This window comes from Calidris pugnax, unplaced genomic scaffold, assembly GCF_001431845.1.
Source record: "Calidris pugnax isolate Ruff unplaced genomic scaffold, ASM143184v1 scaffold8, whole genome shotgun sequence".
In the NCBI taxonomy this organism is placed as follows: Eukaryota; Metazoa; Chordata; class Aves; order Charadriiformes; family Scolopacidae; genus Calidris; species Calidris pugnax.
In genome coordinates this window covers 2,661,767-2,685,444 of record NW_015090830.1, presented here as the reverse complement: position 1 = coordinate 2,685,444, position 23,678 = coordinate 2,661,767, and the positions used below count along the sequence as shown (strand labels likewise).

The following is a 23,678-nucleotide window of genomic DNA, read 5'->3' as shown; positions in this document are numbered from 1 at the left end:
TGGCTCTGCAGCCCCCCTCAGCAGGATGCTGTGTGACACGGAGCTCTGCACAGCGTGGGCTCTCTTGCTCAGCCCACACTCACTAGCGAGAAGCTATCTCCAGGAGAGACGCCGCCATTCAGCAGCTAAGGCAGGACCTGAACTCCCGGCTGGGACATGTTACACAGCCTCACGTCAAGCACAGAGCTGTAAAGACTCCCCAAGGAGACTGACACACGGAAACAGCAAGCAGATGAGTAAATTCTTGCCTCTTAATTTCAAGCAGACATCAATTGGACATCAATAGCCTGCTTTAAAAAGAAAACCACAGGCTCCTCTGTGCTTCCTGGCAAAGAGCACAAGCAGCCCCGTGTGGGAAGAGTCTCCACGCCTGTGACACGGGGCACTAGGCACAAGCAGGGGCCAAGTCACTAGCCTGAAGCCACCGGTTTTCACAGTTAGCCTTGGCCACATTTTGGTTTAGCTAGTTTCCATCTCAGCAGTGTTTGTGACAGAAGGTGTGGAAAAGGTTCTCGTTCTTCACAGGGACTGTGCTTAATCACAACAGCTGTTAAATAAATGAACACGCTGAAAGCAGATGCCAGAGTGTGCCCACCAGGCCATTAACAACCCAGGAGGAAAAGGCAGGTGAGGAACCTCGGCTCCAAGCAGGCGGCTTCCGAGCGAAGGAAGGGCAGAGGGAGCAGGCAAGGGATCAAGGATCACAGCACAGCCACTGTCAAGGTGCTAGGGCTTAAAGGGAAAAAACTGTGCAAGCTTGAAACTACACATTTTAAAACTTCAGCATGCAAGAGGACATTGGATTTACTTCTGGCTGTTTAGCGGTGAATTCCCAGCTCTGTCAAGTGAGAATGTTTTCTGTCAATATTCCTGCAGCGATACGCCTTGTCACTATGTTTAAGCACAGATGGTTATGTAGCTTCCCTATAAATCTGGCATGTGGGGGCAACACCAAGCTTTCAATTGCTTTATCTTTAAAGACAAGGATGATACCAACCTGATAAATTGATCTAAAACTGATGAATCCATGAGAGATCACGTGGAGATACAGAAAGAGGAATCAATAAGGCATTAACAGATGCTAGAGTTGCCACCTGTAAATCAATTCGGAAGTGTCTGGTGTACTGCAGTTTGTAAAATGCACCTCAGGCTGTAATTAGGAACCAGACTAAACTACGAAAGAATAAGCATCAAGGTCCGGGAGCCAAGGACCTGCAGCAGGCTCTGGGTGGTGCACAGCTGAAGGGACAAATCAGCTCCATTCCCCTAGCAGAGGAACCAGTGAGGGCTGAGCAGCATCTGACTTCTCTGGGTGCCATCAGCACCTGTACTGCTCCGTGCCGTCTCTTTGGGGTGAGCTGGAAGGGCAACAAAACTAGAAGACAGAGAGCAAATGATGAAAATTAAACTCTGGTCAGGGATCTGGTGAAGGGAATTTTGAAAAAAAATCTGCCTGTGCCATGAAGAATATTTCTATAAATTGATTCAAGTGTGCTACAGAAATTCACCTCCTGTCCCTGTAGATAACGAAGCTGATTCAGCTGAACCTGTGCTACAGATTTTGAGTGTGGCGTCTCAGCTGAAGTCTGAGATAGCAGGGAGTAACAGCCGCAATGACAAAAAATTGGAATTCGAGTGCCTGTGTGCTTCATCTTTACAAAGTCTCTCTCTAGTTCAGCAGCCGAGTGCCGCCCATGCTATCAGCCTGGACATCACATCTCCTTCCCTGGAGAAAATGAGTTTGACACATGGGCTCTAGGGGCAAAGGAAAAAAGGGCAGCATCGCTACAAAGGCAAACCAGCAGAGCTGCTCTGAGACGAGCGCAGTCAATCTCACCACTGGGGTGCTGGGACCCCCCACCTCCCTGGTTGGTCAACGTCCCCTGTTTCTGCAGGGTAAGCCTTATGGGAGCAGTAACCCCCTGCTGCAGGACAGGCTGTGGTCTGCCAGGCGCAGGCTGCTGGCTCCTGCTAGGCTAAATGCTGAGAATTTGGTGGCAACTTTGCCAAGTGTCTTGGGGTGCAGCCCAGCAAAAATCTATTGCAGCTGTAGGTCAAAAGCTGTCTTTTTCTGCCTGCAGGCCTGCGTGGGCTCTCTGGGGACAATAATCAGGCTTTTTGCCTTTTGAGTAGTCCCAAGAAGTTTCTTTTAGTCCTTCAGCTTGCTTTTCTCTGCTCCCTGGTCCTGTCCCCATACAGAAGCACGCACGCTGAAATGTGCATTTCTCAGGTAAGACCTGAGAAAGCTGTTTTAAAGCTTAGTTTATTTATTTTTACCAGAAACATGTTTTTAAAAAAATGAATAATTTGAGCTTTCACATTTTTTTCTTTGTTTCCAGGAGGAACTGTGTAACTCTAAGTAATACTTTCTATCTAAGGAGTAGAATGAATGCTAAGTATGAAAAATGTCTTCTCTTACACATTAGAGAAAAATTAATTTTATTCAAGGAGTCAATACACTTCTGAATAAATAAGCTGCTGCAGAAGGCCTGCAAGGTTTTGTTGTAAGTGAAGAAAAACACAAATATAAGCCATGGGTGAGGGATGCTCCTCCCCATTCAAAACCATGCTTAGTAGTGCAAAACATCCATTCTGATCATGATTCTTAACTATCAATTTAATTTATAAGTAAACAAAATCAAAATGCTGTTTAATCTTTAAAAAAAAAAAAAATCCCCTTGGATGCTAAATTTGACTTTTGTAATTTTGAAGAAATGGTATTTTCCAGTGGAGATGGTCAGAACAATTTTGCCCAGCCATTTTTATTACTCTTTTGATAAAATGTGCTAATGTTAGTAGCAATGTTAGTACCCTAGTTCAGCACAGACAAAATTGCAAGGGCAGCTGGGAAGTCTTAGCATTCTGTACCGTGTGAAGTCAAAGATCCTCAGGCAAACATAGCTACAGACAGCAAATCTCTCAAAGGGCTAAAATCCCAGCTGAGTCTCAAATTCACTGTGCAGGAGAGAAAGCGAGAGAAAGTAATTTGCTAACGAAAGCAGATGTACAGGAGTCATTCCGGCAGCTACATCTGTCATACTGCCTCCTCCCCACCCTGCCTTGTTAAACCCACTCTTCCTCCTAGTTATATGTGCTTTTCTCATCCATGACAAAAATAGGCAAGCACAAATGTCTATCATGTGAAATTTATTCCTCAGGACAGGCGTTTTTTCCTCATCCGACATTACAGTTTCATTGAGTCCCGATGCTCCCTATGCTCTAGGGGAAGGCTCTCATTTTGTCCAGGCAGGAGGCCCTGGGTTACTCTGCAGCCACGCAGTGCCTCCCACACCCACCCGTGCACAGGAGAGGTGCTGGGGAGAACTTGTTCCTGTGCCACCCCGCTCCTCATGGACCCCCTCATGGCGGGAGGCTGCTGGGGGGGCTGACGTCTTGCACGGCCCTGTGTTGCGAGTGGGAAACGGGCACCAGGGCCTCGATGGCACTGAGGAGGCCCATGTTCCTCCTGTCCCCTTGCTAACCGGCCCGAGGGAAGGTGGCACCTGCTCTGAAGTACCCAGGTGGGCACCACCTGCACTCAGGACAGCAGCTGGCCTCACTAAAGCTGGCGAGCAGTTCAGGGCTGGGCCCTGCGAAGAACAAGCAGGCTGCCCTCAGCCTTTACTTTGCTCCATTATGGCACAAAGCCCCAAAAGTACGAGCCGGCGGTGCGCCCAGGTGGCCAAGAAAGCCAATGCCATCCCGGCTTGTACTAGAAATAGTGTGGCCAGCAGAAGTAGGGAGGTGATTGTCCCCCTGTACTCAGGCGACACCTGGAGTATTGTGTCCAGTTCTGGGCACCTCAGTACAGGAGAGATCTCGAGGTGCTGGAGTGGGTGCAGAGGAGGGCAACGAAGCTGGTGAAGGGCCTGGAGAATAAATCGTACGAAGAGTGACTGAAGGAGCTGAGACTGTTTAGTTTGAGGAAGAGGAGGCTGAGGGGAGACCTCATCACTCTACAACTACTTGAAAGGACACTGTAGAGAGGCTGGTGCTGGTCTCTTCTCACAGGTAATTAGTGATAGAACAAGAGGGAATGGCTTCAAGCTACAACAGGGTAGGTTTAGACTGAACATTAGGGAAGAGTTTTTCACAAAAAGAGTAGTCGGGCATTGGAATAGGCTGCCCAGGGAAGTGGTTGTGTCACCATCCCTGACTGTGTTTAAAAGCCATTTAGATGTGGTGTTGAGGGATATGGTGTAGGGCAGAACTTTGTAGAGTAGGGTTGACGGTCTTTTCCAACCTGAATGATTCTATGATAAGGAGCAGGGAAGCACCAGCGCCCTCACAGTAAAACCGTCGCCGCCACACCGCTCCTGCCCTGAGACGCCGCACGGTGTGGGGCAGCCCCACGGCCGGCTCGGACCCGGCCCGCCGCTGCCGAGGCCCGGGGCGGGTGCCCGGCGGCGGGTGCTCTCCTCAGGCTGCCAGCCCTGGCCCCGGCTCGGGCCCCCGGAGCTCCCCGCCGGTTGAGACAGGACCCGGGAGACAGGACACATCCCCACAGGGCAATTTCAGCGCTGCCCCCCGGGCTCCCCACTCAGCGGCGGCCGCTCCCCGCTCGGCACCCGCAGAGGGCGGCGGGACCCGCGGCCTCCCGCCGGTCGGCGGCGCCCTCTCCCCCGCTGGCCGCGCCTTCGCCCCGGTCTTCCCCGGGCTTCCCGCCGCGCCGCCCCGGCGGTGCGTTCTCCCCTCCCCCGGTAACCGGCCGCCGGGCAAGATGGCGCCGTCTCCGCCTGCCCGGTCATGTGGCTCAGTAAACATGGCGCCAGCTCTGCCTGCCCGGTCATGTGGCCCCGTCGGCTGCCCCGCCTACCCCGCGATGGCGGCGCCCTGTGCGGTGTGGCTGGGGGACCCGGTAAGGCGGTGTCGGGGGCTCTGCCGGGACAGGGGGGTAATGGGGGGATTGTGGTGGCGGTGCGGGCTTTTCCAACCTGAATGATTCTATGATAAGGAGCAGGGAAGCACCAGCGCCCTCACAGTAAAACCGTCGCCGCCACACCGCTCCTGCCCTGAGACGCCGCACGGTGTGGGCCTCGATGGCACTGAGGAGGCCCATGTTCCTCCTGTCCCCTTGCTAACCGGCCCGAGGGAAGGTGGCACCTGCTCTGAAGTACCCAGGTGGGCACCACCTGCACTCAGGACAGCAGCTGGCCTCACTAAAGCTGGCGAGCAGTTCAGGGCTGGGCCCTGCGAAGAACAAGCAGGCTGCCCTCAGCCTTTACTTTGCTCCATTATGGCACAAAGCCCCAAAAGTACGAGCCGGCGGTGCGCCCAGGTGGCCAAGAAAGCCAATGCCATCCCGGCTTGTACTAGAAATAGTGTGGCCAGCAGAAGTAGGGAGGTGATTGTCCCCCTGTACTCAGGCGACACCTGGAGTATTGTGTCCAGTTCTGGGCACCTCAGTACAGGAGAGATCTCGAGGTGCTGGAGTGGGTGCAGAGGAGGGCAACGAAGCTGGTGAAGGGCCTGGAGAATAAATCGTACGAAGAGTGACTGAAGGAGCTGAGACTGTTTAGTTTGAGGAAGAGGAGGCTGAGGGGAGACCTCATCACTCTACAACTACTTGAAAGGACACTGTAGAGAGGCTGGTGCTGGTCTCTTCTCACAGGTAATTAGTGATAGAACAAGAGGGAATGGCTTCAAGCTACAACAGGGTAGGTTTAGACTGAACATTAGGGAAGAGTTTTTCACAAAAAGAGTAGTCGGGCATTGGAATAGGCTGCCCAGGGAAGTGGTTGTGTCACCATCCCTGACTGTGTTTAAAAGCCATTTAGATGTGGTGTTGAGGGATATGGTGTAGGGCAGAACTTTGTAGAGTAGGGTTGACGGTCTTTTCCAACCTGAATGATTCTATGATAAGGAGCAGGGAAGCACCAGCGCCCTCACAGTAAAACCGTCGCCGCCACACCGCTCCTGCCCTGAGACGCCGCACGGTGTGGGGCAGCCCCACGGCCGGCTCGGACCCGGCCCGCCGCTGCCGAGGCCCGGGGCGGGTGCCCGGCGGCGGGTGCTCTCCTCAGGCTGCCAGCCCTGGCCCCGGCTCGGGCCCCCGGAGCTCCCCGCCGGTTGAGACAGGACCCGGGAGACAGGACACATCCCCACAGGGCAATTTCAGCGCTGCCCCCCGGGCTCCCCACTCAGCGGCGGCCGCTCCCCGCTCGGCACCCGCAGAGGGCGGCGGGACCCGCGGCCTCCCGCCGGTCGGCGGCGCCCTCTCCCCCGCTGGCCGCGCCTTCGCCCCGGTCTTCCCCGGGCTTCCCGCCGCGCCGCCCCGGCGGTGCGTTCTCCCCTCCCCCGGTAACCGGCCGCCGGGCAAGATGGCGCCGTCTCCGCCTGCCCGGTCATGTGGCTCAGTAAACATGGCGCCAGCTCTGCCTGCCCGGTCATGTGGCCCCGTCGGCTGCCCCGCCTACCCCGCGATGGCGGCGCCCTGTGCGGTGTGGCTGGGGGACCCGGTAAGGCGGTGTCGGGGGCTCTGCCGGGACAGGGGGGTAATGGGGGGATTGTGGTGGCGGTGCGGGCTGACCCGTGTCCCGCCGGCAGGTGGAGCGGGTGCCGTGCCCTTACGACGTCCATCACCTCGTCCCCCGGGCGTCGCTGGAGAGGCACGCCGCGTCCTGCCGGCTCCGCAAGATGGGATACTCCGCCGAGGAGGAGGTGGGCACCCGGCTGGGGGGTGGACGGGGTGCGGAGCTGGCGCTTCTGCCCCGGAGGTGTCGCCTGCCCGGCCTGAGGGGGTCCCCGCTGGCCGGGGGCGACTGGGTGGCCCGGCCCGGAGCCGGTGTGGCCGGGGGCGGCCGCGGGGCCTTGACTGAACCGGTTGGTCCCGCAGGCGGAGATGTACGACTCCAGCTTTTTCTACGACAACCTGAAGGTTCCCAGCGTCGCCATGGGTGAGCGGCAGCGGGGGCTTTGCCTGACGGGGCCGAGGGGACAACCCGGGGGGGGGAGCGAAGGATGGGGAGGAGGTTGAGGAAGACACCTCGGCGGAGGTGCAGAGGATAAGGGCCTGAGGGGAGATCCCCGGGGACAGCAGAGGATGGGGCTGAGGGGAGATCCCCGGAGGGGAAGAGGGTGAGGGGCTGAGGGGAGATCCCCAGGGGGGAAGAGGGTGATCGGCTGAGGGGAGATCCCCGGAGGGGAAGAGGATGAGGGGAGATCCCCGGGGACAGCAGAGGGTGAGGGGCTGAGGGGAGATCCCTGGGGGGGCAGAGGGTGAGGGGCTGAGGGGAGATCCCCGGGGACAGCAGAAATGAGGGGCTAAGGGGAGATCCCTGGGGGGGGGAAAAGGTGAGGGGCTGAGGGGAGATCCCCGGGGACAGCAGAGGATGGGGCTGAGGGGAGGTGCCAAGGGACGGGGGGCAGCATACCCCCTGCCTTGTCAGCTGTAAACTCTCTAAGGCCTCTAAGGCATTTCCATCACTAGGTTTATTTTCTCACCGTTGTACTTTGCCTTAATTTACCCTTGTTATGCTTCTGTCACTGTGTAATTCTGCTCTGTGGGTCACTTGGCTCTTCTCGCCTTCAAATCCAAGGAAGATCCTTTTTTTTTTTTTTTCCTCTTAAGTTATTTTCCAAGTATTTGATGTAAAAGTTATGTGATATTTTTGTCTTCTCGGTTTGCAGATAAAGATCTACAGTTTCACATTGTTAAGCAAGCTAGAGCCCAAAGTGCAAAAGAAGGTACAGGCTTCAGTGAAGGTAAGTAGCAACCAGATACCGAGACAGCTTCATCGGCTCTCATGTGGAGAGCTGCTTTTGTCTTCCCCCTCACAGCTTCCTTCATTCCACTTTTGAACTGCTGTGAGGAATTTATTTTTTTTTTAATATGCCTTCCCTTGTGTATTTTGGAGGATACTTACTTTCTGTATTTGGGGCAGCTAGGTGAGAGAATTTGAGTCTGGTGTGTGTGTGCCTGTAGTTCTCTTCAGGACTGGAAAATCAGCACTGCAAAAATTCTGGAGTTTCTTATAGCACTTCATTTCCCACCCCACTACCTACACTTTCTGTCTGCGTTTTCTGATACTGACCTTCTGCTCTTTGTGGCCCAGACTCTTCTAATGCTGCCTCCAGCCTTGTTCTTCATGTAATGTTTTGTTTAAGGATTAATTGCTAGATGTGAGCTGTATGTGCTTGTCCACCATTCCCCAGATCAAAATCCAAACAACAAGCATATAATTATGTTGGATTGTTTCAAGACTGCCCTAAGAAGTTATATAAGAAATATGCCGACACATCTGCAAATATGATGTTGTCCTTTGCCACTGCTCTCAGCTCATTAGTTCCTTTATGTTTAATTTTTTCAGTGGGTTTTGTGACCAGTCTGGGGACCAAGTTAAGACTGAGCTACGCTTCTCTTTGAGAGTCCAGACCACGACAGTAGAAAAGTAGGGCTGCCTATAGAAACTACTATAGAGCTGCGGTGTATGGTTTGGAAATTACTGCAACACCGGAAAGACACAGCATTTGCTGTCCGTAGTCCTTTAGTTTGGTAAACATATGTGGGCAGAAGGAAAAGAGCATTTGTTCTACTTTCCTGACAGTCACATACAGCAGTGCTTGCTCGGACATAGCTTTTCACGTTCATTTGTTTCTCTGGCGTAGCAAATGGAGCCTTTACAGACAGTTGCTCAGGAAGGAGCTCTCATGTGATGGGCGCTGTGTTCGGAGCACGTTGGGTGCATTTCCTCTGGAGGGAAGTGGTAACTCACTGATCTGACACAAGCACAACCAAGTAGGGGAGAAGCAAATAAACCCTTTATCAAGCAGTGCATTGCAGAGATATATCAGTGAGCCACTAGATGCCAGTGTTTGCTATCCACATTTCACTGCAACCTTGCATTTCTCTGAAGATAACACTAAAGCTGTATCGGGGTGGTTTTCATTGTGGCATCTCGGCCTGTTGTAAGATTTACTGACTTGAAATTGTTTGTTTAATTTAAAGTCTTTGGCAGTAGAAACAAACGGAAAGCATTTTTCATGTAGATTACCTTTCATTAACTGTATCAAAGGAAGTAATTTTCTTTTTTTGTTTTTAAAAAATTCCAATATTAGAATAGCTATATAATATGACAGGAAAGCTGGTCTTAGTCACAAATTGTGAAATTCTTGTAAAATCACAAGCATGTAACTATTAGGGCACTTTTATGGGCTTCTGTGACCCTGTAAGAACAGTGCATTTTAAAATTAAATTCTAGGGTTTGTGTTTAGATATGTTAGTTCAGATTAGAAAAGCTCTGGTTTAAGTTCTGAGTAGCAGTAATTAGGAAGTCTTGTATTTTAGGTCTGTTGTTGTAGAGTTATTGTGGCTCTTCTTCCTCTTCTGTGGTGTCTTTAGTGAAAGCAGGATGCGGAAGACTGGCTCAGCTTCTGTTAAGTGCTGAATAATTTAGAGAAGCAGTAGCTTTGCTGTTGTGAGGGCTCCTGTATACACCCCGTCTTATGTGTTGGCTCTTCTGTCTGCTGGGGCACGTTTGTCTGCGCGGGATTCTGCCTTGCAGGGGAAGGTTGCGTTGTGAGGAGCAGGATAATGGAAATCAAGTCAATGGTTGCTGGGAGTTTGAATGTTCTCGAGTAAAATGCTCTTATGCAGGTGATATCCTATTCTGTATCTTTAGGGAAGTCACTTGCTGCTGTTGCAGTGGATTGAGAATGGATTTATTGTTTATTTGAAGGATGTGTGTTTTAACAGAGGGTGGGAAGAGCGAGTACAGGGCTGATCATTCAGGGAAAGGGTGAGTGGGCAGTGTGTTTCTTTTTGTAACTTTAAACTTAATTATCTGAACTAATCTGGAGCATTTTGAAAGCGCCTTTGTAGCCTTTTTAGCTTTCAATGCCTGTGGCAGTCTATTATAAAAGCTTGGTAGAGAAAGTGACAGTGTTAGTGAGACTGATTTGCATAGTGCCCAGTTATCTAGCATCCTGGAAGCTTTCATTCTTGTTGGCAGAACAACAGGTATTTTGCAGCTAGTACTTAACAGAAAATTTTAGAAGTAAGACAAATCCACCAGCCAGAGCTGCAGCCCCCTCTCTGTTTAGTTTGTAAAGCAAGAGCTGAAATTTATGGGACAATACTAAGTTCAACTATTTTTCTTTGGGCAATTTTTGTCCTTTGAAATTAAGAAGGATGAAACATCTTACAGATATGTGGGGGAAGGATGAAAACAGCATGTGTGTTTACTGCATTGTTCATTGAGCTTTCTCAGTGTTTTCCTGTATAATTATGCTGTTTTACTAATGACAGCTGTCTGTTCAACTTCCAGGATCTTACTCATTACTGCCTGTAGAAGTTCCTCAAAATCACAAGCGTTTCACCTGTGACCTGACCCAAGCCGATCGCCTCACTCTTTATGATTATGTTGTTGAGGAAACAAAGAAACAGAGGTCTAGATCCCAAATCACGGAAAATGACAGTGATCTCTTTGTGGATTTAGCAGCAAAAATCACCCAAGGTATGAAGAACGATCTGTTGTTGAATTTATGGCTCAGAACTTGCACTTTGTAGTTAGATGAGTTTTGTTGAAAGCCAAACAGAATTGCTTGTGCTATTTTTATTGTGAAAAACATACTGTTCCTAAAAGCCACAAGGGAGACCTGGCACCAGAAAACACTAGTTTGGTATCCTTGATGTTGTTTTCCTTTAGCAAAAGCCACAGTGCTTTGCTCTTGGCACACACCTTGTGTGTATCTTAGTGGATGGATCTTTTGTCTTTGCTGCAACTGACTTCGGGTTGCTTCATGTTGCCAACTTACTGTGCAGCTTGTGACAGTATTTGCTGTAAGAGATGATGAGATTAAAAATCACTTAAAAGCTGAACAAGAAAGGTTGGCAGAGCTCCGATGGGAGCTCTTGAGCAATATACAAATGAGTGTATTGGACTGAGGCCTCTCATCCCTGTTGAGTCCTGCCAGTTTGTAACTGTACCAACTGCAACATCAGCATCTGTCTTATCCTGTGGGCCCTGCTGTGCCTCGGAGGTAGGAGACAGTATTTGTCACCTACACAGGTAAATATTTTACAGAATCTGGCTTTCTCAGTCTTAGTCTTTTATTGTAATACTGTGGCCAGTATTTTGTAGGTATTTGACCGTATTGGAAGCCTGTAAATTGGTTTGGATTGCTGTTAGGAGACTGAGATCACATAACGAGGTTTGCTTGGTGGCTTCCTAGTCTTGTGTAAACAGCTACCAAGGAGGTTGGAGAGGAAGCTTGTGCTAAATTCATAAATGCTGGAGAAACTTCAGAAAAAATACTATATTTTATTGCGTTTACAATATTGTGTATTGTGATTGTGTACACAAGCACAGACCTGCATACCTGCAGGTGCTGATGTCCAGCTAATGATAATTTGTTTTATTTCCAATTTTTTGCTAGATGATAGTCAGAAAGGTCCGAAGTCCCATCTTGAAATTCTGGCTGAAATGCGAGACTACAAAAGGCGGCGGCAGTCCTACAGGGCTAAGAATGTTCATATAACAAAGAAGTCTTACACTGAGGTGAGATTTTACATGAAAGTGCTTATTGCATATCAGCAGAAATAATGATATACCCTTTTGGACAAAGATATTATCTCTCTCTTTCTGCTTCTTGTACCCTGCCTTATTAGAGTTGCAAACTACAGAGGAATCTCTTTGGTTTGTTGCAGCAAGTTACAAATAACAGGAGCATTTCTGACTTAAATTTTGAATGTGAAACTACCAGCAAGATATAGTTGACTGTCTATTCTAAAATGGTGTTATTTAAATTGATGCTGAAATACCTGTTCCTCCAAATAAGACTTTCTATTCAAACAGCTGATATATAGAGTTTGGGGTGATTTTATTTATTTGTTTATATTTTTGGGGGGGATGTTTACCTTCTGCTGTCTATTTGCTAGTTCAGGCTGCTACCATGGCATGGTGCTTTTCTTACTGTTTTTTTTCTTAATGTGTCTTAATCTCCAGGTGATTCGGGATGTGATTGGTGTGCATATGGAAGAACTCAGCAATCACTGGCAGGAGGAGAATCGGTTGGATAATGCAGAGATGTGTGAAGGAGGGAAGTCAAAATCTTCAGGAAGGTATGTCACAGTTGGCAAATTCCCCAGGGATATCAGCAGCCCGATAGCCTGTAGTGTTATCCTGCTACCTCTTTCTAATAGGACATATACCAACCTTGGCTGAGACACATACACAGTTTATTTTATACTTATTCTGCTAAGCTCTTGCTTGAGAAGCTTTGTCTGCATGAAGGATGGGTAAAATGAATGAATAGCTTTCTTTCAAGGGTAAGGATGTAAGTTACACGTGATCCAGGTAGTTTCTGGTGGAGCTGGGGAATGAAGAGTGCTCCCTCTGTCTCCAAATGCGTATGTATGTGATAGCTGGGGACAGAAGGACACTTGAAAATACAAGTACACAATTTCTTTCTCTTTGCTACTGCACGACAGGAAATGCTATGGTAGATATATTATAAAATACCTCAGAGAAAAGGTTTTCCTAACTTACTAAATATGGGGAACCTTTACCGCTCTTTTCACTGTGAATGCTGCTAACTGGCAGCGTGGTTTATGTACACGTATTTCTTCTTGTGTCGAGCAATGCTGCACACTGCTGAAACAAAAATGGACTCATGACCTAATGATGGTCTATTTGTGCTTCTTCAGGAGATCTTTGAGATGACAGTGGTGTTGAAACAAACTAAAAGGTAACACTCGAGATGTTTGTTTTTAGCATTAAAATGGAAGCTGAAGGAAAAGGCCATACAGGAGATCTAGGTTCTCCAGCTGTAGGTAGCAGCTTAAGGTAGGTGGTTGAAAAGGTAGGGATTTAAAGCAAAAGAGTGTCTTCTGTTTTACAAGCAGAGGTGATAATGCTGAGGGGCAGTGTTTGTAAGAAATAACTGCATTAAATAGTGTGCTGAGGTATGCACCTATAAGAGCATGGACTTTGGCCTCTTTTGGGAGGTATTCTATTTCTTAGGGAGATAGAGAGGTTTAATAAAAGATATGTCCTCTGTCTTACACCATTAGTTGGTCATTATATTACAAATGTGGTACTGAAAACAATAGTGACCGTGACACAATTTTTATTGAATAGGATCAATAACCTATTTTTCAGAAGGGAAGAGAGGCGGTCAGCGTCAGTGGACTCGCGGCAGTCTGGAGGGAGCTGCAAGGATACGGAGCGCACCAGACACAGGCGAGACACGAGCAGGAGTCCAAGTAAACGAAAAAGGAGCCGCGAAAGAGGCAAAGACAGAGATTCTCGGAGAAAAAGAGAGAGGTGGGCATAAATAGTGACGGATGAAGTCCACTTCTGAGTTGGGCAGCTGTAGGAATTCAGTGCAGAGAATTAGAATAGCTAGTCCAATTAAAAAGGTAGGCTAATCTCATATACAGTATAACAAGCCAGTGGCATGAGGCTACTAACACTAAACAGAACGTGATGTGAGATCATAACTGTGATCCAGCCTTCAGAATTTACTCTGGCATCTGAAAGGTGATGCTTTCACCAGCACACTGCAGGACTAGCACAGTACTGGCACAGATTAGTTTACTCGTTATCGACATTTGCATAAAGGGACATATTGTCTATTTAACTAAGTGTGCTTGTCCTGTCTAATGCTGATTTCTGCTCTAGCTTGCACTGGGATTTAATAAATGGGATTGTTTGTTATATGTATATACATACAATCACTTGACTAGCTTTTCCATGGTAGATACTTCAAAACAATGCTGTTGCTCTTCAGTAGTTCTGGGTGTGTTTTTAGGCAAAAGAAAAAAAATCTAGACCAGACCTTCTAATACCATCAACAAGAGCACATTTGTGTCTGCAAGACCGTAGGCTTGTGGGACCGGTGTTTGGGCAAAGACTTAGGCTGTTGTGCAGAAGAAACGCTGCGTTGTCCCTGGTGCGTAGGGAAGAAATGCTGTAGATAACTGCATGGGTGGGAAGGGTTGCTTGTCTCAAAATCAGCTTTGTTACACAGTGATGCCATTCATCCTAAACTAATTGCAGCTATGGTGCTGCATGACAAGGCTTTGATTAAAACAGCAGTCTGGATGTAGTTTACTTTCTTTCCTAAAAAGAGGACATGATTATGTTTAATGAGAGCTTTGCATTTTCTGAGTATTTTTTTTCCTTCAGATTCTGTCAGTCTGAGCCTAACAGCCCACACAATGTTTGTGGTTTCATTTCAGGGATGAAGACAAGTATCACAGCCATAAAAGAAGAAAGTAGAAACAAGAACCTGATTATTTTGTTTGTCAGCCATTCAAAAAGTTACTTGCAGAGGAACTGTCATTCCTGCCGTTGTGCCAGGGACAGTGACACTGTGTACAAAATACTGGTGTTGCATCAGAGCTGCGCTTGGAGTCAAAAATGAAATGGTGTTAAGGTTTGTCAGGATGGAAGCAGTATATATTAGAAAATGTGTATATCTGTAACACTAATGCAACTATTAATAAATTATGTTGATCATCTCTTTCATCTAGTTGAGTTTAGTCTGACAAGGTTGAAGAATGAAATCTGCGAGGGGCTGTACTAATTTGCTTTCCTGGCCCGTAGTTGGTGGATATAGAACAGAGCCAGTCCCTGGAGTCTAGGAAGAATTACAAATGGAAAAGGCATGAAGAGAGCTCCTCGGCTTCCCTCCCACCTAAGGGTGCTTGGAATATTGCTGACTGCCATTTTCAAACACCAGCTGCATACCCATTTCCTTCCAGAAATAACCAGGAGAAGTTCCCATCCTATAGATTAACATGTAAGTATTAGTGCTAGAGGCTGATAAAACAGTAAGACTTAAGAGGTGAAGGTATATATAAACTTACACTTAACTTCAATGAGATTTTTAGTCTTAATTTTATTATCAATTTCTAGTCCTGTTAATTCCTCACACAATCTACTACAGCAAGGTCAGTCATCATCAGCTAAGCTTGTTAACAAAATAAGCAACTATAAAAGAACAAGGTTGCAGATTCATCTTTCCTACATACTTTTTTTCAGTTTGATCAAGTTGCCAAGATAGGGCTCCTGGCTTTGGCCTTCTCTGTCAATGGAATCTCTCTGGTTTTACCGTAGCCACTAGTATCCTGCCTCTCACCTCTGTTGTTTCTGCAATTAAGTGTGACCATCTGTCACTAAATACTTAGTCCAGTTCCGATTGATTTAGACTTCTGTACCTACCACAGCTGTTCAGCTCAAGACCAAACTGAACTCTGTGTCAGGCATTCCAGACCTACATCACAAATGCAGTATCTTTTTCTGTCAGAAAACAAGACATGTTTTAAAACAGGTGCTTAATTAGGCAAGTCCATCTAAGAATGGAAAAAGATATTTAAATTCTGAAAGGGTCTTAATTAGGGGGAAAACCATATGGAACCATTGCACTCCTTTCTTGAATTGATATTTCTTCTACTAGCTCAGCCACAAGGTTCTCATGAAGTTCTCCTGAGTAAGGCTTGGTAAAACTGTTTGTTTAATAGAGCGTTCATGCAGACAAGGGCAAGTGCCAGAGAGGAGGGTCTCCTTGTATTTTAATGTGCAAATAATGGTCCTTTGAACACAAATTACTTTCTTTCACATGTTTATTCCTTTTTCTTTTTTCCTTCTCACCTGCTGCTGAAGATTAGGCTTGATCAAAAGAAAGGGCTAGGGGTCAGAAAGTTTCTGAGCAGCACCATGCCATGTTGTTGGTCACTGGAAAGGAATAAATCAAATGTTTTAGATCAACACTTTAAGATGGTACATCCTAGTGTGTTGGACAGGATACAATTGAGGGTTATATTAACTGTAAGCACAAGCAGCATGATTAAAAAGTGGTTCTTACTAAAAATGGTCAATCTGGTAGTTGTAATGACAGATTACAACAAAGCAGTTCGTTTGTGTGCTCCTGCATTTTTGAGCTCCCATGTACATGAAGCTGGTAGCAATCCAAGTGTGGTGGGTTTGCATGGCAAGGTTTTGGTAGCTGGTGGGGGCTACAGGGGTGGCTTCTGTGAGAAGCTGTTAGAAGCTGCCCCCGTGTCTGACAGAGCCAATGCCAGCTGGCTACAAGACAGACCCACCGCTGGCCAAGCAACAGTGGTAGGAGCAATTTACCAGAGCTAACACTACAAAAGCTGAAGAGCCAAACCATTTAAGACCAAGTGCATACTAGATGTTTTCTCAAGAAAGTTTCTAGGGAGAAGTAATTCAGGAGAAACACAGTAGAAATTTCAGACTTCAAGTGGGAACTCCCAGTTTCTCTCTCTAGCTTATGATCTATGTTAAACCAAAAAAGCAGCACATAAGATGCTGCCAGTTCCAGTACCAATAATATGCAGATGATACAAACCTGCATATAATTGCTTCCTACAGGGGAAATCATACCACCAGATAGGGACTTCAATATTTCAAAGAAAGATGGATAAATAACAATTTATCATTTAACAGTTCAAACCCTGAGGCTGACCACTTAACAAGAAATAACTATGTATGCTTCTGATATAACCTTAGTCAAACTTTACTCCTGTCATCACGGCTACGCCCAAAGTGAATATAGGCTATTCACCTGAAATTAAAGGTTTACGGAGAACCCAGAGGTGATCAATACATTAAAATTCCATGCACAGATGTTTTACTTACGCATATTCTTTAATTCCATGGAGGAATGCTTCAGTTTTCTCCTCTGGTATCTCTCCATCAATGCGGGCCAAATATGAGTAAAGGAATGAGAATGTTTCGAAGGGAACGCGAGCTGCTCCACCTTCTGGGTCTTTTGTTAGGATTTCGCAGGCGTGTTTCATTGAACTCAGCAAGGACTGCAGGGGGTTCAGGCAAGAAAGAAGAGAAACGGTATAAGCCACGAACATTCTTTGCATACTGTGACAAAATCCACACTGTAAACCACTAAAAGTGAATATAAATAAGATGAAGGCTTTATCAGCATTACCTAGCTTTCAATCCCAAATTTACCCTCCAGTACAGGTCCAGGGATGGAAACAATAATGTAGTTCTAGTAGAGAAAGGAGTGGAAAATACTGGAATCCTGTGATTAAAGATTGCACGGGGTAGTGTGAGACCCTTCTCCAGTATGGCCAAACTGCTCTGTTCTGCTGCTGTAAAAGCTCCAACATCACTATACCTAGTGAGATGATAGATATATATGTGTGTTTGTGTGTGTGTTTATTATCTCAATGGACTAAATTAATTCTTGGCAGCAGTTAAGACAGTCAAATCTAAAAATCTCAGAAAATTCATATGGGTTTGATGATTTTTGTTACGACACAGTATTAGATGGTATTAATTTTTAGCAGTGCTGATATTTACTGTTTTCCCTATCTGTATGCAAGTTCCATTTTAATAGTTAGTAGAAAAAGTACTGAGGCAAAAAGCATTTCAAGAATGTTTCGGTGCAGTCAAAGCCCAGTAACGTGTGAGTTCCCTTAAAACCAAACATGCCTAAAAGTGTTAGTTCCAAATATTGTTTGAAAAAAAAATCCTGTATATAATCCAGTGCCCTACACATGATGAGCTAAATGGGGGAATGTATGGAAAAATTCAGCATTGAGCTACACTGGGTCAAAGACTGGATTCCATTAAAACAAAGAAACAAACAAAAAGACATTTTTGCTATAGCTTTTCCAAAATTTATCCTTACCTCTTCATTAACAAGAAAGCAATGACTTTGCAAAATGTTAAGCTTATTTCCTAACAGTAGAATGCCAATATTTAAAATAAATGCAATATCTGTTCAAGATCTAGAGTACAGGCCAGAAGAGTTATCGTATGATCCTTCAATAGTTTTAATTAATGTAGTTCCTCCCCTGGGTATGACGGCAGACGCTGCCCTCTGCTCCTGCCACGGCAAGCTGCCACTGTCTCTCTCTTCCACAACCCAACACAGCAAAGTTATTCACATCAATTTCACCACATTTGAAGGACAATTTAACAAGCTACCTGTATGGTCATTTCTCTGAGGCTGTAAAAATGTACCAGTGCTTTACAGAAAGATACTTCAGATGACTGGTGTTCACACTTGTCTACTCTTGTATCTTAACTGACCCTATTCAACCATGAACAGAATTTACAGCTGCAGGAAATTAATGAAAATTTATTTTGTGCATCTTCCTCTCTGGTTTAGGAAACTGAAGTTTAGGTTTCATTATGTAGAGCTGAAATTAAATAATTCACTTAATATCTGAAAGGATGTATAGATGGAAGTAAATTTAGTCTGTCTAGCTCCATCAGAATGATGTTCCTGTGACTCTGTTTTTGGTTTTATTTGATTTTTTTTTAAAATAAGTAACATTGCTGTTACCTTTTTTTTTTAAATGAAGAAAAGAGCCCAAACTACAAAATTATGTTGGGAGGGGAACTGGAATCAAGGAATACACAGTGGAAAAGAATACATGTATCTATACACACAATTGCATTGCCAGGCCAGGTCAACATTCAGGGCTTCCAGATATTGCAACTTTCTCAAAATATTATTTAATAAGTATGTTCTTTTTAATATCCCTTCTTCCCTACTGTAGAAATCATTAAAAGCATTATACTTCATAAGAACATCAGCTTAGTGCATTCCATAATCTCTTATTCTGTTGAAATGCTCTGCTGAGATTTTATTACTGACATTAAAAGAATTAAAAGTAGATTTAGTAACATTAACTGCTTCCGTGAAAATGTAATTGACCACACAATCAATTAAAAATTGATGTTTTAATTTCTCCCTCCAGTTCTCCTCCATGGACATTTATGCTGATTCCATACGCATCATTCCTCTATCATCCTCTCTCTCATGGTCCAAGCTCCCTGCAGACATGTTTGCTCTTCTACTGCCATTCCAGTAAACTGAGGACCTAGCCCTCTTCCTGGTTAAGTTCCTTGACCACAAGCTGATGGAGGACAGAAATAAACATACAAGCCACTTTGCCAGCTGCTGCAAAAACAATTACCATTCTCTAAAGTCCATTTGCCTTACTTGGTCTATGGCCTACATCACATGCAGTCATATATGGTCATTTGCTTTTGGATACAAGGGCTCCTGCTGTGAAGGTACCTTGCCAAGCACGCTGCACCCAAGTGCCAGAAACTTCATCCATTCCACCTCCTCACCGAAGTCGTCCAACTGCAGGATAGTGTCCAGCTGCTCCTCTGACAAGCACAAGTGCTTCCATTTTTCCTTCAATTCTGCAACATTCACCATGTCTTTGGGAGAAAGCTTTAAACAAAATCACAGCACCACAGTAAGAACTCTGAAAACCAAAATGAAACTAAGAACCTCCCCAAAATAAATCAAATACCTGACATTGAGTCTCCCCAGCCATCCCCAGCATACCAGCATTCCTCAACAGCATTGTACACTTGATAAAGGCCACTTTGTACCTGTTTGTGCAAGATTTTAAGGAGTCCTGGTGTCAAACCGGCATCTGCTTTCTCTGTTGCTAAAGGCATTTCAATCCTCTCCTTCACAGGAAGGGTCTCACCTTTTGACAAGGCTGAAAAGTACCTAAGCAAACGGGGAGAGCAACACACTTCAATGCCTGTGGCCATTACAAGCTGCACAGAAGTAAATGCTCTCACAGTTGAGTGAATGAATCCCCATGCTCCCGTGCAGGAGTGGCAGCACTTGGTAAGCTCCCTGCTCATCTCCCCGAGCCCAGATAACACTTTCTTTTCAGTGGAAACCACAGACTTTAGACTGTGCACACTCCTTTTCATGACGCTCTAGTAATTCTTAAGGCATTTATCATGTTTTGTGCATGACAAACTCAGACCTTCTTGATAAAGCTGAGAGTGATTTACTAACATCAGAGTGTGCTCACAAACCAAAGCACAGGCTTTTCCCGTTTGATTGATGAGCACCCAAGGACTCATTTGTTTAACATCCCCCTCACAGGCTACCTACAAAGCACAACTGGCTATTTATGCTGCATCTCTCTCATCAGTGTTTCTGCTACTTCTGCCCACTGCAAAATAAAGTTTAAGACTAGAGCAGAAAGGAAATTAGATGTACATCCTTTAAATTATAAGGCCACCACGGTGTTAAAAGCAACCACCTTTGGCAGATCTGGCCAGTGATGTGAACTGTGCAAGGAAAACTTAGTTTTCCATTCATTCAGTGGTAGGTCTAATTTAAGGGTTTCTCCACTTGTCCTCCCTCCTCTGCCCTGGTCACCCACATCCGTGACCAGGCTATCCCATGCCGTGCAACTACTTGCCAAGAGGCACAGCAAGCAGCCCTGCAGAACTGAACTAGTGAGACTATAGAAAGAGATGCATGGCACGTATGCACATGTAACACCTGGGCTATTTTTCATCCGGATCTGTTTCCCCATCTGATTATTGACAGGGACAAGCACTACAACATGAGCAGCGCATCTGAAACCACAGCCTTGCTCTGCTTCACGTGGCTCCCAGGTCAGACCTTGCCCTGCCCCAGATGCTCTCACACCACAGCACATTCCAGAAGGAGAGCTGTGTGATCAGCAGCAGCCGCCTGCCCGTCTGCGTTGGCTTCCTCCAACCAAGCTGGTGCAATCTTTAAGCAGAGGCTGGGGGCTGGCCTGTGGCATACCCATGGCAGTGCCCTACTGCCCCTGCTCTCACCAGCCCCACGTCCCAGCAGGATCAAGCTACCTGGTGGCTGCTGTTCCTGACAGCTGGGTTGGGAAAAGCTCCCTGCACATCCATGGCCTGGAGGTACGCTGCACCCCACCTCCATCACCTTCCTAAGAAACACCATGCTGTTTTAAGCTGTTCCCGCTGCCTTTTTCCAACCCTGCAACTGTAGCAACTCAGCTTCAGGTTTTTTGCTTTTTAATGGACAAGCCAGACTCCAGCCTGGCTTTATTAACAGCCTCCCCCTGCCTCACATACACACTACAGAGGTTTTTCAGTCCAACTGTGAGCATCTCACAGATACTTTCAAGAGCTTGTCCACAAAAGCTGCAGGACAGGAAAAAATGATAGTGAGCAGTTGAAGTCAAAAGAAAAAAAAAAGTTAAAGAAGAAACTTTTAAACACCTTAAATCAATTTCACAGTCAGAGTTTTATTGTGTGGACTATCACCTAAAATTTGCAACTTTTCAAGCTCTTTTCCTATTTCAGTAACATTTAAGGAGACTCCTTAATTTTGTTCCTGAAAACAAAAAAAAAGAAGAAACCTAAGCAAGCTTAAGAAATAGAAAGCTATTTTCTAGGTTTCCTCTAAATTCCAAAAATTAAGACACACATGAGAGGAGGGGGAAATAAAGTTTGCTCTTCAGGAAAGAAATTAATAACAAAAAAATTAAGATATATTTTTCTGTATGGAAATCAAACTATTCCAGAAATATGCAGTCATAAACCACAATGAAAGAGAAAATAAATCAAGCATTACACTATTTTTAAAAGGCTCACATGCTGCATTAATGCACAGAGGTGTGTATGCAATATGCAGGTTGGTTTAATATTCAAAGCCAGCTCCACTGCACAATAAACAAACAGGAGCAGTGAGATTTTGTGGGTCCATTGGCACAACACGAGATCATTATGCGAACATCATACTCACGCAGCTGCCCACTGCAAAACGTCATGAGGCTGAGTCCTAATAGCAGCTTTAGTAAATTTCTTCATAATATCAGGTAGCTCAGGGGGTATTTTGATCTGCTGAGCACAAAACATGGTGTCTGGAAGAGGCATGGTTTGTTTGTGTTCAGTTATAATGGCCTGAAAGAAATAATAAGAAAACAGTAGTTCACAGATGCAGAACGTGAAGGAAAAACCGAGTGTGTATATGGGGGCCAACAGTGCTTGTACCCAAAGTCCCTCCTGTCCTACTCCACAGCTGGAGCTGCTGGAGAACCGACAGACTCCAAAGGGCAAACAGATGAGCACTGCGCGACTCTAAGGAAAACTTAAACTTGATGGCAACGCCAAGTAAAAGACTGGAGCTCAGACACCAACCACAGCTCTGGGTAAGGAGAGCTACTGCTTCAATAGGTATCTTTAGATAGTTTTAAACTGATTTTTCTCCTCTAACCTATCACAATACGAATTCGTAAAACAAGTCCACACACACCAATATGAAAGCTAGCTACGCTGACAACTCCCTACTGCATGCCAAGGAAAACCTTGTAATTTTTGTAGAGAAGCAAGAATGTGCAGGTTACCAAGTCTCTACTGTGTTTACGTATTCAAAAAATGCTGTAGCAAAAAGCTACAAATTTGTGTTCCTGGCAGACGTTACATCAAAAAATTACAGCAACAAACAAAACATTCCCCTGTGCTACAATTATGCATTGCACTTTGCTCATACAGCTTTACAGGTAGGTTTGTCTCATCCAGGATGTAACTTACTTGTTGCAAGGAATCCTATTCCCCAGGAACTGAAAGAAGGGACAGATATCGGTTATGCTATAGTCCTTCTCCCATTATAGCCATGGAGCACATGTGGGAATGGGCAATCTGGGCACTCTCCTCATTAGTTCAAAGACAAACTACAGCCTACTTAAGTTGATTTAGCAATAAGAGCTGAAAGGATGTCATTTATTTGCAGAAGGGAAGAACAGTGAAAGCAACAGCATCAAGAAAGGAATCAATGTAACAGCATCCTTTATCCCTTTAGATTTAATTTTTAAGGTGAAAATAAGAATATCTAGCAGGTGGCTTTCTCCCCATCACGTGAATTTTCCTTTATTGGAAAATAATTTTAATAAAGTCAGCTATGGAGGCATGGGACTGCTGTGACTCAAGGCTTCTTTGAGGATCAAACCGTACTTGGAACTTCATTTCTGGAGAGACACAAACAGGGTACAGCCTCTTCATTACCCCAACGCAGCAAATCTGCATCAGGGAGAGGCTTCAGAGTGTGTATTTAATTACTACATTGGTCACATGCTTTCAGTAATGATTCAGAAAAGCAGCTCTAGCCAAGGGACTGAAGCTGAAGGCAAAAAGTTGGGGATAAACTGGAGAATAGAAAAACCTCGAGGAAGGAATGCACATGTGTGAGCATGTGCCCCTGGAAAGCAGTCAACGAATAATAAATTAAGCAGAAAACTAAAAGCAGAGAAAAAAAAAAGGCAGTATAAGATCTGTTTTTCTATAGTAAGTTGTTAATGACAGAGTCATAGAAGGGCTGAGGTTGACAGGGACTTCTGGAGGTCCATCTGGTCCAGCCCTCTGCTCAAGCAGGACTACCTAGAGCAGGCTGCTGAGGGCCACGCACAGGGGGGTTGTGAGTATCTCCAAGGATGGAGAGCTCACCCACAACCTCTCTGGGCAACCTGGTCACCCTCAGAGTGAAAAAGGGTTTCCTGATGCTCTGGGGGAACCTCCTGTAGCTATACACACCTCACCCGCCAAAGGAAAGGCGGTGGGGTGAGACACCTTCACAACTTTTCACCGCCAGCCCGTGGCCAGACCGACTGTCTGTGCCCTAACACGGACTGCTCTCTTGATAGACGCAAAAATCCCTCTCAACTCCGCCTTGCGCTCATTTTTTCATTTCTCCCTTCAAGCACCGAGAACCAGCCCCAGGTGTCCTGGCTGCGGAGCTGAACCCCGCCAGGACGTGCAGGACACCGGGCTTGCCCCGTTGGCTGCCAACGACCCCTTACCTGCCCCTGCCGCCCCCTCCCTCCGCCCGGGCCGGCCCCGGCTGTCCGCTGCGCCCGCCGCTACCAACAGCCTGCGGCAGCCCCGGCAAACGGGAGCCCCACCGCCGCCGGT

At 46.2% G+C, this 23,678-nt stretch overlaps 2 protein-coding genes across 4 annotated transcripts in view; one reads left to right on the top strand and one right to left on the bottom strand.

The window, feature by feature from the left end:
• Window positions 1-6,358: 6,358 nt before the first annotated feature.
• On the top strand, window positions 6,359-19,138 carry SNRNP48 (small nuclear ribonucleoprotein, U11/U12 48KDa subunit). Of its 2 annotated transcripts, XR_001411839.1 has the most exons (11): window positions 6,359-6,458; window positions 6,547-6,660; window positions 6,836-6,896; window positions 7,630-7,704; window positions 10,266-10,454; window positions 11,377-11,498; window positions 11,946-12,061; window positions 13,101-13,265; window positions 14,183-14,379; window positions 14,477-14,745; window positions 18,701-19,138. XR_001411839.1 is itself a non-coding variant. In XM_014940738.1 (9 exons), the coding sequence occupies exons 1-9, from the start codon at window positions 6,363-6,365 to the stop codon at window positions 14,220-14,222; spliced, it is 978 nt and encodes a 325-aa protein (XP_014796224.1). In that variant the 5' UTR covers window positions 6,359-6,362; the 3' UTR covers window positions 14,223-14,465. The 2 variants fall into 2 exon arrangements, 1 of the variants encoding a protein (XP_014796224.1); XM_014940738.1 differs by lacking the exons at window positions 14,477-14,745; window positions 18,701-19,138 and having other exon boundaries at window positions 14,183-14,465.
• The window catches only part of ROPN1L (rhophilin associated tail protein 1-like), an 8,907-nt gene continuing 779 nt past the window's right edge, over window positions 15,551-23,678 (bottom strand). The window contains exons 1-6 of one of the 2 annotated variants that reach the window (XM_014940740.1): window positions 23,567-23,611; window positions 21,517-21,674; window positions 19,350-19,473; window positions 19,024-19,185; window positions 16,608-16,783; window positions 15,551-15,680 (exon numbers count right to left, since the gene is read on the bottom strand). In XM_014940740.1, the coding sequence (XP_014796226.1) occupies window positions 15,620-15,680; window positions 16,608-16,783; window positions 19,024-19,185; window positions 19,350-19,473; window positions 21,517-21,647 (654 nt within the window). In that variant the 5' untranslated portion in view covers window positions 21,648-21,674; window positions 23,567-23,611 and the 3' untranslated portion in view covers window positions 15,551-15,619. Of the gene's footprint in view, window positions 15,681-16,607; window positions 16,784-19,023; window positions 19,186-19,349; window positions 19,474-21,516; window positions 21,675-23,566; window positions 23,612-23,678 lie in introns of those variants that run through there. The other variant, XM_014940739.1, reaches the window with a different exon arrangement.

Coding starts and splice junctions, on each gene's coding strand:
- SNRNP48 (XM_014940738.1), top strand. CDS start 6,363: ATGGCGCCAGCTCTGCCTGCCCGGTCATGTGGCCCCGTCGGCTGCCCC. Junction 7,705..10,265: donor AGGTACAGGCTTCAGTGAAG/GTAAGTAGCAAC, acceptor TTCAACTTCCAG/GATCTTACTCATTACTGCCT. Junction 12,062..13,100: donor AAGTCAAAATCTTCAGGAAG/GTATGTCACAGT, acceptor CCTATTTTTCAG/AAGGGAAGAGAGGCGGTCAG.